The following is a 16,944-nucleotide window of genomic DNA, read 5'->3' as shown; positions in this document are numbered from 1 at the left end:
ACAGATATTTCTTCTTGTATTTATTTATTTTAGCATAAACTCACTTCATTTTGATTTATCAGGTAATAATTTGTTAAAGGGACAGTTCACCCAAAATTTTTTTGTCATTAATTGCTCACCCTCATGTCGTTCCAAACCTGTAAGACTTTTGTTCATCTTCGGAACACAAATGAAGATCTTTTAGATGAAATCTGAGAGCTTTCTGTCCCTTCATTGACAGCTACGCAACTACTACTTTGACGGTTCAAAAAGTTCATTAACCGATCATAAACCGCTCAATTCATGAGGATTAGTTTTACGATCTGTTTATGAGCTTTTTAGACCTGTAGTGGCGCGTCAATGACGTCGACGTCATATTTTTTTGTCGACGCTTCTTTATTTATTTTTTATTTTTAGTTTTTTCACCGTTCCCGGCGGTACAGCTCGCCACACACGTGGGAGACCGAAACATTGCAGAATGGAGGACAAAACAGCAACCTCTTCACAGAATTCCCAACAAAGCCATGCAAAAAGCCCCAACAAAAGAAAAAGTCCTAAAAAAACAGCTCTCACTAAACCATCGAAGGTATGAGAATACTTCAAATTTAGTCCCAAACGTAAAGGTGTCGTTATTTGCGCTCTTTGCCAAATGGAGTTGGCATCCCAATTCTTCCGCATAATGAAAGCGGCTCCCTGATGCCCGCAAATTAGTTAAAATCTCCCGGAATCTAGAGCTTGCGAGCTCCAAACCGTGTAGCGCTCGGCAGAGAGTGAGAGAGCGAGAGACCTTGCGTGTGTGTGCAAATGTGCCCCCCCCCCCCCTCAACAAAACCGAACAATCAGTCCGGATGTTTTTTATGAGCACTGAAAACATTAAAATGAGCACCACATCCAAGTGTGATAAGGCTCATTTGAGTACTAAACATTTTACAGTGTAGATACTCTGTAAGAACCAGATCAAAATTGTTGTGGATTGAATGTGCACTCCTGCAATTTCCATGTTACAAAAAATAATCGTTCAATTAGTTGTTAGATTAGTCGACTAATCGATAAATAATCGCCCGACTAATCGTTAATTAATAATCGTTTACCCCAGCCCTAGAACTTTTTGAAGTGTCAAAGTGGTAGTTGCGTAGCTGTCAATGGAGGGACAGAAATCGTTGTGTTCGGTCTTACGGGTTTGGAACGACATGAGGGTGAGTCATTAATGACAGAATTTTCATTTTTGGGCCGAACAATAAATGAAGATATTCTGCTTCTTAAGTAAATGTATCTTGATATAAGAATGTTTCGATATTTGTACGGGAACTCTGTGCGCTCAGTGTAGTGTAATCACTGTGTTTGTGTGTGTGTTTAGTTGTTTTGCCTCCAGAAAAGGCAGAAGGATGTGAGCGTTTTCTTCAGTATCTGCCGCCTGAAGATGGAGAGAGAGACCTGAAGGAACCCTGCAAAGGGAAGAAGCGCATCAGTCTCAATGTAAGTTCACGCCAAGCAACAAACAGAAGCCGAATGCAGTGACATAATTTATGGAGGGCACATTTGTGATTTAGTTTTAAGTTTTATATAAATGGAACACTCAAATATGCACAAAATACACAAACATTTTTTTAAAATATTTAAGTGAAAACAGTGATAATTAACTGTATTTACATATTTTCATTAATCATTAATAATCATTAATATCTAAATATTTATTTCTCTACAAAATGAAATAAATTTGTGGGAAGGCTATTAAGTGATATTTTTTTATTGATTTATTAAACTTATTCATCATCACACACACACACACACACACACACACACACACACACACACACACACACACACACACGCACACACACGCACGCGCACACACCCTAAATAGTCTATCATCTTTTCTTGAACCCATTACCAGAGAATGTGATCTCCTTTTTCTTGATTTGGTTTTTGAGCTCTACTAGGATAGGTTTTCATGCTTGAATGTTAAAAAAACACATTATTTTTCATATATTTGACATTGTTGCAACACCTCTCCTCACAGTCTGAAAGGAACGCTCTGTTTAGTTCCTGTCTCTATGAAGCTCCTCCTTCTGAAAAGCACACTGTGCTCTGATTGGTCGGCTGGATCAGTGTGTTGTGATTGGTCAAGCGCTTTGAGCGTGTTTGGAAATGTCCCGCCCCTTACCATAACTGCCAGTTTCAACACAATACTAACTAAAGTCCAATTATACTTCTGCGTCGAACTCACGCCATAGCTATGTCGTAGGCTGTGTGTAGCGCGTGTACCCTTCGGCGTACCCTGACGTGCACCTCTCCAAAAATGTAATAATGCATCAATTCAATGCGGACTGCAAGCGCTATGATTGGTCTGCTAGAACCCCTCCCTTGGGTTTCACTCCCTCTGCATGTGTAATTGCGCATCCACGCAGACAATGACGCAGAAGTATAAGTGAAAACCAACGCATAGCTTACAGCGTAGAGGCTCCGGCGTAGGTCCGACGCAGAAGTATAAATCAGCCCCGCCCCCTTTATTTAGCATATGCCTTGGGTGTGAATTATTTACATAATATTGTGACGTGTTTGTTCCTGGAAGAAAACTCAAGACTACAATGGAGGCGTTTCAGGGAGTTCAGTAACAGTGACACTGATATAGAGAATAACTCCCGCTGGAGGGACTTTGTAACTTTGCAGACGTTTTTCATACTCAAACAGCAGCATTACACACTAAAGAAAGCTGAAAATGTCAAAAAGCATAATAGGACCCCTTTAAATGACAATAACACGGAACTGTATTTCTGTTTTCACTGTAAAAGTAACAAAGTATGTTGTTCGGGGAAGGAGGAGACGGGAACCGGCGAACGTTCAACACCTTTAATCTCAAAATAAACAAAATTAAAGTAAAAACGGCAGCGCCTTATGGACGACTGCTGCGCACACATAAACAAAACATAACATAAACAAATAGTCCAGGCCTGGTCCTCTCTCTTCCTTCACTGTCGTCGCTCCTCCTTTTCTGCTTCCGAAGCTCCTCCGTGAGAGACAGGAGACGCTCATTATCCGTCACGCCACCGGCTCTCGACCTCGTCCTGCTTGCCACACGCTCCAATAGTGCAGAATGAATGAGACACATCAGTGATATCCGAGTGCATTGCCAAAGGCCTGAAATCATGGCATTTACCGCATGAGCTCGGAGTAAAGTCTTCTTGCTTTACCTCACCATCCATTCTGATGTTGTAAGAGTTTGCTTGCTCAGACGCCCGCAGCATCTCCAGACGTGTGCTCGTCCAATCATCATCCTTCTTACCAGACACCCATGAATTACAGCTGCTGCCAAAAGCTGTAACTGAGAATCGTGGTGAAAAACTCCCTTATAGTGTACATCCTCTCTGAGCAGCTCCAATTGCATTTTAAGAGCTGACAAGAAACATAATACCTGTAGATTACATGTTTTCCTCATAAAAAGAATAATATACCATAAATAAGCATTCTGTCATAATTTACTCCCCCTCATGTTGTTCCATATCTGTACGACTTTGTTTATTCTGTGCAAAAAGAAATGATGAAGCTTCTGTTTAACATACAGTAAAACTTTTTTCCCAGTTTTATTTGTTTTTTTAGTTACATTTTTTGTAATTGATGTGCTTGTCATATTTGTTCTTTAAAAAAAAAATACTATTTAGGTTTCATTTTTCTTTGTTTCAGTTTTAGTTTAGTTTTTAATTTTTTAATTACTGTTACCAATTTTAGTGCTTCAACTTCAACATGTCTCATTTTCATTTAGTTTGTATTTTTTATATTTTATTATATTTTTCAGGTGTTTAGCTGCCAACCCTGTGCTTTAATGTTATTCTGCATTGTCCCAAATCAAATGACATGAGTGAATGATGACGTTTTGGGTGAATGATTTATTTTCAGATATGCAGTTGTTGACCGCCTCCTGCTGGTCATGTGTGTAACTGCATGTTTGTGTGTTCTGATCTCTCAGGATCTGGAGTGTAACGTGTCGCTGGTTGATGACAACAGGCAGGAGTGGGTCTTTACCCTCTACGATTTTGACAACAGCGGAAAAGTCACGAAGGAGGTTATATATCTGTATTTTATGTATTTCAATTTAGCAGCATTAAGTGAAGCAGCGGCGTTGCATGTGCACTAGTGTGTTGCATGCTTGTTCATGCAGTATTAATTCTGTACCCTGTTAATATGTGCAGATCAATGATTATGAACCAGCCTGCCGTAAACAAACTTGCTAACACACGTTCAGCGCCTGAGATTCATTAAAATGCATGAGAATGAGAATGCATTCATGATGTGTGGTGTGTTGTGTGTTAGGACATGTCCAGTCTGATGCACACTATCTATGACGTGGTGGATGCCTCCGTCAATCACTCGTGTAAAAGCAAACAAAAAACCCTCCGAGTCAAACTGACGGTCTCTCCAGAACCTGGAGCTCGCAGGAGGGACGGGACACATGCCGGGACCGGTGGGACTCTGCAAAACACACATACAAACATAACCAAATATCATGGGATCAATTCCCTAGGAATGCATGAACTGATCAAATGCATACCTTGAATCCAATGCAAGTCACTTTGGATAAAATGCATAAATGTAAATATTGTTATTTCAGCTGGAAATACAACAAAAAACATTGAATATTTCTATAGTCATATCGTCCTATTGTCAGCCTGTGAGATTACAATACACAATATTATTGCAGGGAGTAATATCACGCTATTAATCACAGTGTTATTTATTTACTCATTTCATTGTTTACTATGTTTTAATATTGCAGGTTTTATTATGTACATTTGGTTTCTGTCTAAATGGAGAAATGAATGAATCAATCAAACTATTATAAAACAAAATAGTTCACGCTTTAATTTATGATCGAATAAGACGCATTCAAAGCAACCATAAACAACATAACTTCACTTTGTTTGTGCCTAACTTTCTGTGCTCCCTCTTCAGAGAGAGATGCGAATCGTTTGAGTCGCATCGAGTCGGCTCACACAGAGGAGAGACGGCAACACACACACATCAGGTGACCAGCTAATGTTCATGCTGGCAAACAGCAAAGAGTCGTGTGTGGCTTTGTTGTTTTTCTATGGGTGCCATTGTTGATTATAATGCGGGATATCTAGTTTTGTGTTGCATTACATGCAGTTTATGAAACCCTTTCCAAAAAGTAATCATGTTATCTAACATGCACGATTAGACCGTGCTGAAACGTCACTATACTGTGCAGATGTTATGCCGTATATATGTCCGTATGTGCTGTATTAAAGCATGATGGATGTTTTTTTAACTGTGATGTTACAGAGGTCAGCCTGCTGAAGCTCCCGAGAGGAATCACTATTGCGTGGATGAGAACACAGAGAGAAGAAATCATTACCTGGATCTGGCTGGAATAGAGAACTACACCTCCAGATTTGACAGTAAGATTTTCCTGAACAAACAGTCCTTAACACTGACACGAGTGAGTTGTTCACAGAAAAACCTGAGCTGTTTAAAATGATTAGAGATTAAAGGGAGAATCTCATGGCCACATTTCACTTCAAAATTTCCTTTACTCCAATATTTGACAAACACTGAAGGGTGAGTCTCACAAAACCCACCAGGAAATGTCGTATTTCACCACAAAAATAAAATATTTATTTTTATTTTGCATGAATAAGTATGCATTCATTATAGGACCCTTAAGACACTAATTCATTATATGCATTTTTAATTTGACATTATTTTCATACATTAAGCTCACCCCCTCCAGTTTCTCATAAAAATCTCATGACTGCAATGCAAAAGAAACAATAAGCTATTATTTTAATTGTAAAGTTCTCATCATGGTAGTTTTTGTTGTGCTGCCTTTAATTCAGTGGTTCCCAACCTATTTTTGTCTGAGACCCCCTTTTTCCCAAGAAAATACGTTATGTTATAAGTAGGGTGACCAGACGTCCCGTTTTTCCCGGGACAGCCCCGTATTTCCACTCTAATTTTAGTGTCCCGACTTATTCTGAAAAAATCATGTTTTGTCCCTTATTTCATCGTTAATATATATATATATTTTATATATATAATAGGTTTCGTTTCCGAAAGGCTAAGTGAATATATATGTTACGTTCAAACCGTGTAGCGTGCGCATGACAGAGAGGGAGAGACCTTGTGTGTGTGTGCTAGTGTGCCTAATGAAGCGCATGTAAGACGCATTAATAGAGGGAATGCATTAACGTCACTTTCCCGCCGGAACACGCCCCCTCAGCCGGACTGAGTGGCAGAAGAGCAGCTGCGTGACTGGATTTAATAGGGGAAACTGCGAAAACGCAAGTAAAACAAACGATTATCAGTTTAAACTAAAGATTGGACTCAATATAGTGTTCCTTACAACTTACTAAAGATCCAGTGATCCATGGATATTAACATGCAGCCAGGAATCGTGTTTCCTGACATTTATATGTGCCTGATTTCGACACCAGGGAAATACATACAGCAAATTTGCCTGTGAATGCTTTATATAAATACAATATAGGCAGGTCTAAATCCAGGTGATCACACTTATATCAATGTTATATATATCATCATGTCGTCTAGACTTAAAACTTGTATAGTTTTTTGTCAGTGTTTATTTAAAAATGTCAAATTATACAGAATATACAGTGGTAAATATTTGATTGATGAGTTGTCACTGCAATATATAACAATACAATATATAGAGAATGATTTTACCACTAAATTCAGCATATTGACACAAAAATGATAACTGCAAATCCACCTTTCGCTGCCTGGAGTCCAGTTGTTTCTATGAATTGCAGCGATCTATTTGCTTCTCTGTTCTGTAGCTTTAGGTAGTCTGTAAAAATATTTCTTGTCAAATCTAGTTGTACAGTCAGTCTCAAAGCTCTTTCCCGTTTTAGACGCGTTTTGTGTGTTTTTCCGCAGCATTCACACTGAAAACCAATGCTGCCGCTCAGTCTTTTTGCCACTTGACGTCACGTGCATTCCCTCTATACGCATGCGTTCTGTATCTGTCCCGTATTCCACTCCGAGAAATCTGGTCACCCTAGTTATAAGTATCTTTATTACTATAACCAGATGTTTATGCACAAATAATAGTGTATAATATTGAAAATACTATAACAAAAACATCAGTAGACCATTTGTAATTTAAAAACGTAAGCCTAGGAGTAGCCTATTAATTGGCCCTATTTGAAATGCAACAAAAATATCAGTATTCACATAGGTGTGTAGGGAAAAAATAATTAATATAGGCTATTACAAACTGACTGGAGTCTGGGACCTTAAAACTTGCATGTTATCAATCAGTGTGAGGATTGCTGCTAGCAGTGAGTAATTTGGTCAATGCGTGGAGAGATCTTAGACAGGGCAAGACACAAGGGTCAGCCTGTATTTGGTTTTAAGGGCTGTCATGGTTGAAAACCCATTTTTTGGTCAGCCAGGGGACCGTAAATAAAATTTGCTAATGTAATATGATTGTTCTCCTTAAAGCTGCAGTCCGTAACGTTTGGTTAATAAATGATTAATAAACATGCGTTTATTAACAGAATAATGCGTCTTGCGGAAGAACATTGTAGCCGGAGCTACTTCTCTCTGTTTATGTCTATGACGAGTCACGCGGGCTCTGGGTTACACCAGCGGTACGACCCGAATCAGTGTAAAATAGTCCCCATATAAACACTTATTATAGGTGTACCATAGTGGCCCAGGATAAGACGAAAACACGGTTTGGAAAATGGATTCATGATGCACACGCTCATTCTATAAATTTAGTAAATTTTTAACACAAAAAAAGTTACGGACTGCTGCTTTAATGCTCACAGTTCAACAATTTTCAAAATATGACACGACCCCCCAAAGAGCTCGCTGAGGCCCCCTTGTGGGCCGAGACCCCCTGTTGGGAACCGATGCTTTAATTTATGCAGGGTTTTTTTATATTTCATTTTATTAATTTTCCTTAAAACAGGCTTCATTTTCTTGATCCAATATATTATTTCTTAAATATTTTCATTTTGCTGACCCTTTAAAAATATATAAATATCTTAATTTTTTAATTTGTTTTGCTGACTCTTTATAAAATATAGTTTCTTAATTTTGTTCTGATCTTTTATAAAAAAAAAAATGATTATTTATGCTAATTGTGCTGATCTTTTATAAAACCGATCTTTTATAAAACTATTATTCTTTTTTGTGCTGACCTTTTATTAAATATAATTTCTTAATTTTGTTCTGATCATTTATAAAAATATTATTCTTTAATTGTTAATTGTGCTGACCCTTTATAAAATATAATTTCTTAATTTTGTTCTTATCCTTTATAAAAAATATTATTCTTTAATTATGTTAATTATGCTCACCCTTTATAAATTATAATTTCTTCACTTTGTTCTGATCTTTTATAAAGATATTATTCTTTAATTGTTAATTATGCTCCCCCTTTATAAAATATAATTTCTTAATTTTTTCTGATCTTTTATAAAAAATATTATTCTTTGTTAATTGTCCTGACCTTTTATAAAATACAATTTCTTAATTTTGTTCTAATCTTTAAAAAAAGACATAGCTCTTTAATTCTGTTAATTGTGCTTACACTTAACAAAATATAAATATCTTAATTTTGTTCTGATCCTTCCTTAATTATGTTTCAATGCGCTGACCCTCTATAAAATAAACATTTTTTATATTATTAATGTTCTCTTTCTGCTAGGTACCTCTCCTCCTGCGGCCCAGCAAGAGCCGCCCTCACGGCCTGCACACAACCAGAGTCGTTCCCGGTCCCATGAGCCCGAGTCACAGGCCCATCAGCGCCGGTCGCAGGTCATGTCCGACCACTGTGTGGCGCTGGATCCCCGTGTGCGCAACGGGCCCCAGTTCATCAGATCCCCCAAGGGGACGTCCAAAGGAGCAGGTGGCGGCCAGGCTGCGGCCAAAATCAGCAAGTGCCACGGCTACTATCCCTCCATGCAGGTCACAGGGGCTCAGGATGTGTACCATCTACCCCAGCAGAACCCGCCTCAAGCCCCGTCGGGTCACCAACACCCTCTCCAGCACAGTCACAGCAAGAGGGTGAGAGCCAAAGCCAGAGAACAAGCCCTGTCTCCTTCAAAACAAGCCTCTCCAGCGCCCGACCGCGAGCACAACGCCAGCTTCATGGTTCCTGTGGTCCAGCGTCACGAACACCATCATCATCACGAACATCATCATCATCACCACTACCACCACTACCATCAGACATGACTTCACCCTGCGACGGGACGATTCTTAAGTCATTTCATGGAGCGGAAACTCTGCTTTCATAAAGCTGTGGATTTATGTTCGTTGGAATCATTGATCACATAGAGATTTCAGGCAATCAATGCAGAGTTCCAGGCCTCATTCAAGGGTCATTCCTGTTCTACAGTAAGCGTATATTCAGTGTTGGGGAAAGTCACTTTTAAAAGTAATGCATTACAATATTGTGTTATTCCCTAAAAAAAGTAACTAATTGTGTTACTTAGTTACTTTTTGTGGGAAATAATGTTACGTTACTTTTGCATTCATTTTTCTCTCCTGGGGTGGGCTTGCTTGTTTGATTTCTAATTACAAAAAAGTTATATTTTTGGCAAAATTTAAAGGCCCTTACACACCAAAAGTGAAATGAATAAGCCTCAGGCTGAAGAAAATGCAAATGCATGTCTGTACAGTAGAGGGCGCCGCTCAAACAAACCTTTCAGCTGTGCAGAAGAATAGCACAGGAGAAGAAAGCACAACACTGTTACTTCATGCATTTTTTATTCATTTTGACGAATACCAGAGAATTTTTAAAAAGGGGAGAATTTTCACTCACAGTAAACTTCCGGCTTCTGAACTGGTTGCAGTTCCACTCTGGTTCGATATGAGGGCGCTCACAGGACAAGTGCAGAATGAATGGAGGTCTATGGAGCTATACCCCTAAAAATCCCCTTTTCTCAGGATATCATTTTTTGTCTAGTAATTTGAATGTTGTATTCGAAAGGAGATGCAAAGAAATTACTCATTGCTGGGTTTTAGATTTTTTCTAGTGTTAGTGTTAGAGTCACTTATTTGCTTTAAAAAGTATTTTAAAATGTCAATGACGTCATACACATCATACGGCCAGAGATACTGCTTTACGGTAATCCTTCAGTCACTTTGGTGCTTTCGCGCTCTGCACTGTCTTTTCTCTCGAGGCCTGTGCTAGAAGAGTTTTAGTTTTGTTGTTTTAAAAGACCACGCCGAAAATACACACACACAATCTGGTCCCGCTTCGGATGCCACGATGCCATCAAGCCGTATCTCTGGACGTAATCAGTCCTTCACTGACCAATCAGCGTTCATTAGCAGAATGCTAGCGTGTTATGGGCAACAACAACTCAACCTGTTAGAAATCGAAAGGACTTAAGTACTCGTTCATTCAACTTTCGACCCATAACCCATGTTGAACTTGCAAAACCTACAATCAAATCTGAGATTTCTCAACGGCAATCGGGTGAAAGAGACAAATTTAGCCGTCTAGCTCCATAGACTCCCATTCATTTTTCACTCATGGGCGATCTGTGGAACTGGAACTGTTTCGGTACAATAGGACTTAATAGGGAGTGAACAGGCTCTCCGTAGACGGACTCTGGGAATACTGCAAACAAAGTAACTTGCATTACTTATTTGAAAAAGTAACTGGGATATTTTGTTGTAAATTTAAAAGTAATGCGTTACTTTACTAGTTACTTGAAAAAAAGTGACCTGATTACATAACTCGTGTTATTTGTCATTCGTTACACCCAACACTGCATATATCAGATATTCAGAAATCTGCTGTGGTCAAACTCAGGCACTTATTAAGCTGATCATTTACACATTAGAAAGAATGATAATCGAGGTAAAGTTAATCATTGCTGACCGTTTACATGAGAACGTCAACTTAATTTCTCTTCATGTTTTGATTATGTTTGTTATATGGATTTGTGTAATTTCATCAAGTGGGATGGAATGATTTAGAGGGACAGATACCAACTAGTAGCAAAAAAATATTACAAAGAGTTTTGTTTAAAGGATTTTAACAGAAGACAAACAGGATGCAAAATAATATTGAGGACCTAAATCTATTATCAGTATAAAAATCTATAATTTTTTTCCCATATATAATATATACCGAAGAAAACATGTTTAATTTTCACATTTCAATTTAAGACCTAAGGAAAATTAATATTTATTCAAACCAAATTAAATAATTTAATTTGGTTTGAATGGATATTATTGTTCCTTGGGTCTCTAGATATTCCCACCTGTGTTCACTTAATTCTAATAAAAGAAACTAATATGATTCCCATATTTAAGATTTTATCCAGTATATGACATATATGATGGGGACATGAAATGTACTGCATAGAAGGAATGACTCCATATATATAAAATGATTGTTCAATTTAGCCATCATGATCTGCTTGGCCACAGATTTTTGTCTGTCACTCGGATGTGGTTTTGTGTTTCTCTTCAAGTATTTTCTCTCAAACATGGATCTCAGGTGAATGGTGCTGCTCTGTAGCTTTTCTAAAAAAAAAAAGAAAAAAGAAAAGAAAAAGGCTATTTCTCCTTTGGGAGAGCTGCCACGGACTGAACGTCTCCCTCTTACCAGAGGAAAATATCACCACTGCCAGTTTGAATGCTAAAATATCCTTTATGTTTAAAAATGAAAACTATATGAATATAAACATTGTACTGTATGATTATACCGCATATGCATATTTATCATGGTTTATACATATGCATTTGTTTTTATATTTTAATAAAATACATCTACATTTGACATCTGCCTTTCATTCTTTATATAAAGTAAGTAGAATTGCTCATTACTTAGGCAATTTACTCATTAGAATGGACAGTGATGCTGCTACTGTCACAACCAACAGAATACTTGATAAATATGCGCCAAAAGTTCGCCAGACTGTAGCCACACCCCTCTTCTATTGACCACGCCCACCAAAGACAGCCAACTGCGAGTAGCCTAGTGATAGGAGAAACATGAGGCTTGTTCGACTTGAACCGGCGCTGCACAGACCGATCGGTTGATGAGATCAAAGTACCGCGAGAGCGATTAGAGAGCAGACGGCTCCTTATGCTTTTGAATCGCTCTCGCGGTACTTTGATGTCATCAACCGATCGGTCTGTGCAGCGCCGGTTCAAGTCGAACAGGCCTAAAGCTTTTCGAATCTCTGAATCACTTGCTTCGTCAAAAGATTCACTTGCTTCGAAGCGCTCGAAACGTCACACGTTGTTGTGTTTTGTTGTGTTTCTTGTATTGGTTAAATAGGTCAAGAGGAGACTATTAAATACAACATTTATATTTTTGTACAAATGTGTCAAAAATGTCTACAAATCATGTATAAAACTGACTCGAGATCATAACGGCGAACCCTTCGTAACAGTTTTGACGTAACAAAATTTCGTTTACTGAAATCACGTGACTTTGGCAGTTTGGTACATAGACATCAGGCTTGTTCGACTTGAACCGGCGCTGCGCAGACCGATCGGTTGATGACATCAAAGTACCGCGAGAGCGATTCAAAAGCATAAGGAGCCGTCTGCTCTCTAATCGCTCTCGCGGTACTTTGATGTCATCAACCGATCGGTCTGTGCAGCGCCGGTTCAAGTCGAACAAGCCTATTTATAGGCCTATGATGTCTACGGTTTGGTACCAAATCCGAATCACTGATTCGAAGAAACACATCAAGATTCGCAAAAGCTTCAAGCAGTGCGTCGAAATTACTTCATTTCAGGGATGCCTGTCAAACGAGATTTTTTTTAACGAGAAAATCATAGACTGTATAAATCAAGATGAAAATACACGTAGTTAGTGAGTGAATTATTCCATTTTAACCCACTCGTTAACATGAAGTTGCGGGTTGTTTCTAGGACGTTGCCAAATCATCCTCAAGTCTCTATGATATTTCGGTCTATAGATATGCCTCGAGTATCTTCAATGTATGTTTGTGTGTTTTTTCTACACAACTAGTTGAAAATAGTACGTCTGATCACTGAGTGCAAAGTAGGCTAATAGCACACCGCTCTCATCAAAAACACACATGATTTGATGATTTGGTCATTCACTGTGGGAATCAAACATTTGCGGGTCGAGTTACCAAGTGTCGATAACCTTACGTTTGTTCCTTGAGAATTAATAAATAATAGTTTACAGAGTAACGTTATGTTCAAAACCATTATAACTGGATTTGAATGCTGTGCATTTTGCGGGCTCCAGCGTCACCTTGCGGCGAGATAGGGAAATTATAGCTCTATATTGGGGCCTTTCGGATTGGTATTTTTGATTATTTTATTTTTATATTATATTGTATTTTATTTGTAAGTTATTTTTATAACTTGCAAATATACAAAATATATTTTTATATTATTATATTTTTAAACAAAATTAAATGTATATTTTTAAATGTCAAATGTCCTGCAAACATGACAAGCTATAGTTCTATTTTACCTAAAACTATTTTAAAGAACATTTTGCTATTTCTTCTATGCATGCAGTTGAATGACCTTGTGATAAAAACATTGTTTTAGAACTTCATCTCTCACACTCACACCCCTTGACCTAAAGTTAACTGCATAAAGCTTAAAAGCTTGTATATATTTTATATTTATATGAAATATAAATATTATTATAAATAATGTACATGTTTTTTGACGACGTTGACTTCATTTGGATATTGATTTAGAGAGACACAAACCAAAGGCCTATAGCACAAAACATTATGAAACTGATTTGCTGACATGACTTCTATTTGATCTAAAAACTATTTTAATATTTTGCTAACACATTTTTCTAATACCTCATCATGAAAAGATTGACCTTTTAGACTTTCATCTGTCACACCGTAAATTGCAAAAACTGTATAGGCCTACTTACAGTTGAAAACTAAAACGTGTGAAATTCCATGCATGTCGTCAGACTGAAACCTTTTTTTCTCTAAAGAACCCTCAAGTTTCTTCAAGAACTTTAAATCCTGTCATCATTAACCACATCATAAAAGACTTGAGGTATAATCAAGTTATGCAAGATATCTGAGGATCTCTGACAAGGACATGTTCAGCGGAGTGTTCTGTCAGTCGAGGAACCTCGAAATGGGGTGTCACGTGTCTTCTCCTTTTTACGATGACACTTGTTGCTCCAAAACTTTTTTTCTAAAGCATTTTGTAAACTCGTGTCGTTGCATTCAGCACATTTCAGAAGAGAATATAGTAAATACTAGGTCTTAACGCGATGTGTCAGACTATAACTATAACTATAAGTCGTTTTTTGAGCGCAGGCCAGTGAGGATTTAATCGGGGGCCAAATAAGGACCCCAACCGCGCCACACAATGCCATCCGTGAAAAGCGAGGGGAGGGTCAGAGAAATGCAAATGTTCCTACTTTGTGCTGCGCGAGAGAACCTCCTCTGCCATTGACAACTGGCTGTTTCCATTCGGAGTGGGTGGAAGTTAGAAAATAATGCCAGTTAAGCGTTGCCACTTTCACACGGTCACCCACATTCCTTCATCTGCGCTCAAACGCGCAGCGCGACGGAGACGCGCGGAACTGACGCAACGCATCGCTGCTCTACATCTCAGTCACACAGAGAAGGTAAGAGAGCTCTGATTCTGCCACTGGATAAACTCTACATGTAGAGTGTGCAACAAGTGTCCATGATGGCAAAAAAGAGCATGGGAACATTTTGATCTCAAATACCATGTTTGATATAAAGTAATAATTATTGTATGATGCTTAAATAAGGAAACCCTGCAAAAAAAAAGAAAAAAAAAGCATAAGATGGTTTGCTGTGACCTTAGGACCATCAAAATTATCTTATGCTGGTTTAAAGTATTATTTTAGCAGGGAAACTCTTTTTTTACAGTCTATGGGGAAACTTTGTGGTGACATTACATACACATGCATGTTGCGAGCTTGGTTTTTACATTTGAGTGATGGTTGTTCAGGCTGATTTATCGGATCATATTTGGCTGTTTTGAGATGCTAATTGGACTGCACATTCACTGTTTTTAAATGTTATTTTGTCAATATTGGGTAAATATTAATGTAAAAAATGTTCATTTCATTGCTACAGTTTTGTGCACCTCTTGTTACACACACACACACACACACACACACACACACACACACACACACACACACACACACACACACACACACACACACACACACACACACACATATCTGTCAAAAGATTGAAGGCATTACTATTTTTAATGTATTTCTGTAATTCAAAGCTACATTTTCAGCATCATTACTCCAGTCTTCTGTGTCACATGATCCTTTTCAGAAATCATTCTAATATGCTAATTTGATATTTCAAAAAAAGATTTCCGTTTATTAAAACATTTGGCTTTTTTATAACTTTTTATTCATCAAAGAATCCTGAAAAAAGTATCACAGGTTACATAAAATCTTAAGCAGGACAACAGTTTCCAACATTGATAATATGATTTCTGAAGGATAATGTGACACTGAAGACTGGAGTAATGATGCTGAAAATTCAGCTTTGATTACAAAATATATTAAAATAGAAAACCATTATTTTAAATTGTAATAATACTTCACAATATTACTGTATTTTTTTAATCAAATAAATGCAGGCTTGATGAGCAGAGGAGACTTTTTTCAAACACATTAAAGCTAGTAATATTATAGTAACATATCAGCATTGCATTGACCACATCTGAATCTGCATGTGCTGTATCGACTTGTTCCCAGAGCACTTTTGCTGAAGATGTTATGCTGCAGCTCCTGTTAATGCATCCCTTTACTCTTATAGAGACACTAGCGCTACTTTGCACGACTAAGCCTTTCTTAGGAAAATGTGATTATCTGCAGCCCTGACTCATGCATGAGAAAAGCTCTGCAACACAATAGAGGCGCTGGGAGTTTGTCTGCGTGCTTTCTGAGATGCTGGAGGGAGAATTATGTAGAAAAAGAACAGATTAGATATAACAATACATACATCTGGCACATAATGGCCTGTCTGAAGAGAAGAGAATCCATTCACAGTGCTGATGCTCTGCGTGATGTTTTGGATTTGTTTGTACATATAGCCCGTATTGTCCTATAATTATCCTAATCATGCACGTGATTCATTTATGTTGAATTTTTCTCAACTTGTGTGCAACAGCTTGGTATATTTTTGTTGGGTTCATTGCATTGACATCAAAGAGCGAGTTGAACAATTGCCTCATTCTGTCCTTCTACCCCCACTGTCTATCCCCAATTTCCACTTGATTAAGCTCCAAGCCTCTTGAGTTGAATCCACAGGGAAAATGGTTCACTAATTTTGGAACGGGACCCCCAGACAAAACAGAGCGACTTTTCCTTTCCACACTAATTTGAATCTAATTGAATCAGGTACTATTTTCCCTCGCTCTGCATCTTGACCGGTGTATTTGAGGAGCGTCAGGAGAAGAGAGTGAAAAGAAAGGACATTTTGCGCATAAAAGTGGCATTTGTCCCTGTTTACTCACGCTTAGTTTTCTATTTCTCGTTTGCATCTAGATTTGACTGACTGCAGTGTTTCATTATCGAATAATCATTCAATTCACTTATTCACAAACATTTTTGAAAACTGAAAAGTTGGTAGAAGTTGGTACTGATTGATTTTGGTTCTGCTGATGTTGAAACCACCATGTTTGCTAATGACAATGTTATATAAAAAAGAGCAAACACTGGCAGATTAATCAATATATTGGTTCATTGCTGGTTATTTTGTCTGTAAGTACTCCAAGCGTACCAAGACGGTGCAATGCAAGTTATAGTAATTATTATTAGTGTCCAGTTCGTCGGGTCTCGTTTAGCGAGAGGTAATTGCTGCCATGTGTTATAAGTGCTTGTTAAGTGAGTGATTGATGGCTGCAGATCTCACGACGCATTAAATGCAGATGTTGTAAAAGTGCTTTTCATGTTGCATTTCACATCATTCAGAGCTTTTT

At 38.0% G+C, this 16,944-nt stretch overlaps 2 protein-coding genes across 7 annotated transcripts in view; both read left to right on the top strand.

Moving 5' to 3' along the window:
* The window catches only part of nkd2b (NKD inhibitor of WNT signaling pathway 2b), a 41,707-nt gene extending 29,940 nt beyond the window's left edge, over window positions 1-11,767 (top strand). The window contains exons 5-10 of the mRNA XM_077221480.1: window positions 1,337-1,455; window positions 3,944-4,039; window positions 4,288-4,438; window positions 4,927-4,999; window positions 5,278-5,393; window positions 8,675-11,767. Of these exons, the coding sequence (XP_077077595.1) occupies window positions 1,337-1,455; window positions 3,944-4,039; window positions 4,288-4,438; window positions 4,927-4,999; window positions 5,278-5,393; window positions 8,675-9,204 (1,085 nt within the window). The 3' untranslated portion in view covers window positions 9,205-11,767. The remainder of the gene's footprint in view (window positions 1-1,336; window positions 1,456-3,943; window positions 4,040-4,287; window positions 4,439-4,926; window positions 5,000-5,277; window positions 5,394-8,674) is intronic.
* Window positions 11,768-12,875: 1,108 nt separating this feature from the next.
* The window catches only part of plekhg4b (pleckstrin homology domain containing, family G (with RhoGef domain) member 4B), a 73,099-nt gene continuing 69,030 nt past the window's right edge, over window positions 12,876-16,944 (top strand). For 2 of the 6 annotated variants that reach the window (XM_077221655.1, XM_077221650.1), the window contains exon 1: window positions 14,074-14,590. The gene's annotated coding sequence lies outside the window, so the exon portion shown is untranslated. Of the gene's footprint in view, window positions 12,943-14,073; window positions 14,591-16,944 lie in introns of those variants that run through there. The other 4 variants (XM_077221651.1, XM_077221654.1, XM_077221656.1 and 1 more) reach the window with 4 other exon arrangements.

Source organism: Siphateles boraxobius, unplaced genomic scaffold (assembly GCF_051911475.1).
Source record: "Siphateles boraxobius isolate OS27281-9 unplaced genomic scaffold, OSU_SipBor_1 84, whole genome shotgun sequence".
NCBI classification, from domain to species: domain Eukaryota; kingdom Metazoa; phylum Chordata; class Actinopteri; order Cypriniformes; family Leuciscidae; genus Siphateles; species Siphateles boraxobius.
Note: the sequence above shows the minus strand (reverse complement) of the source record. Positions and strands in the feature narration are given on the sequence as shown.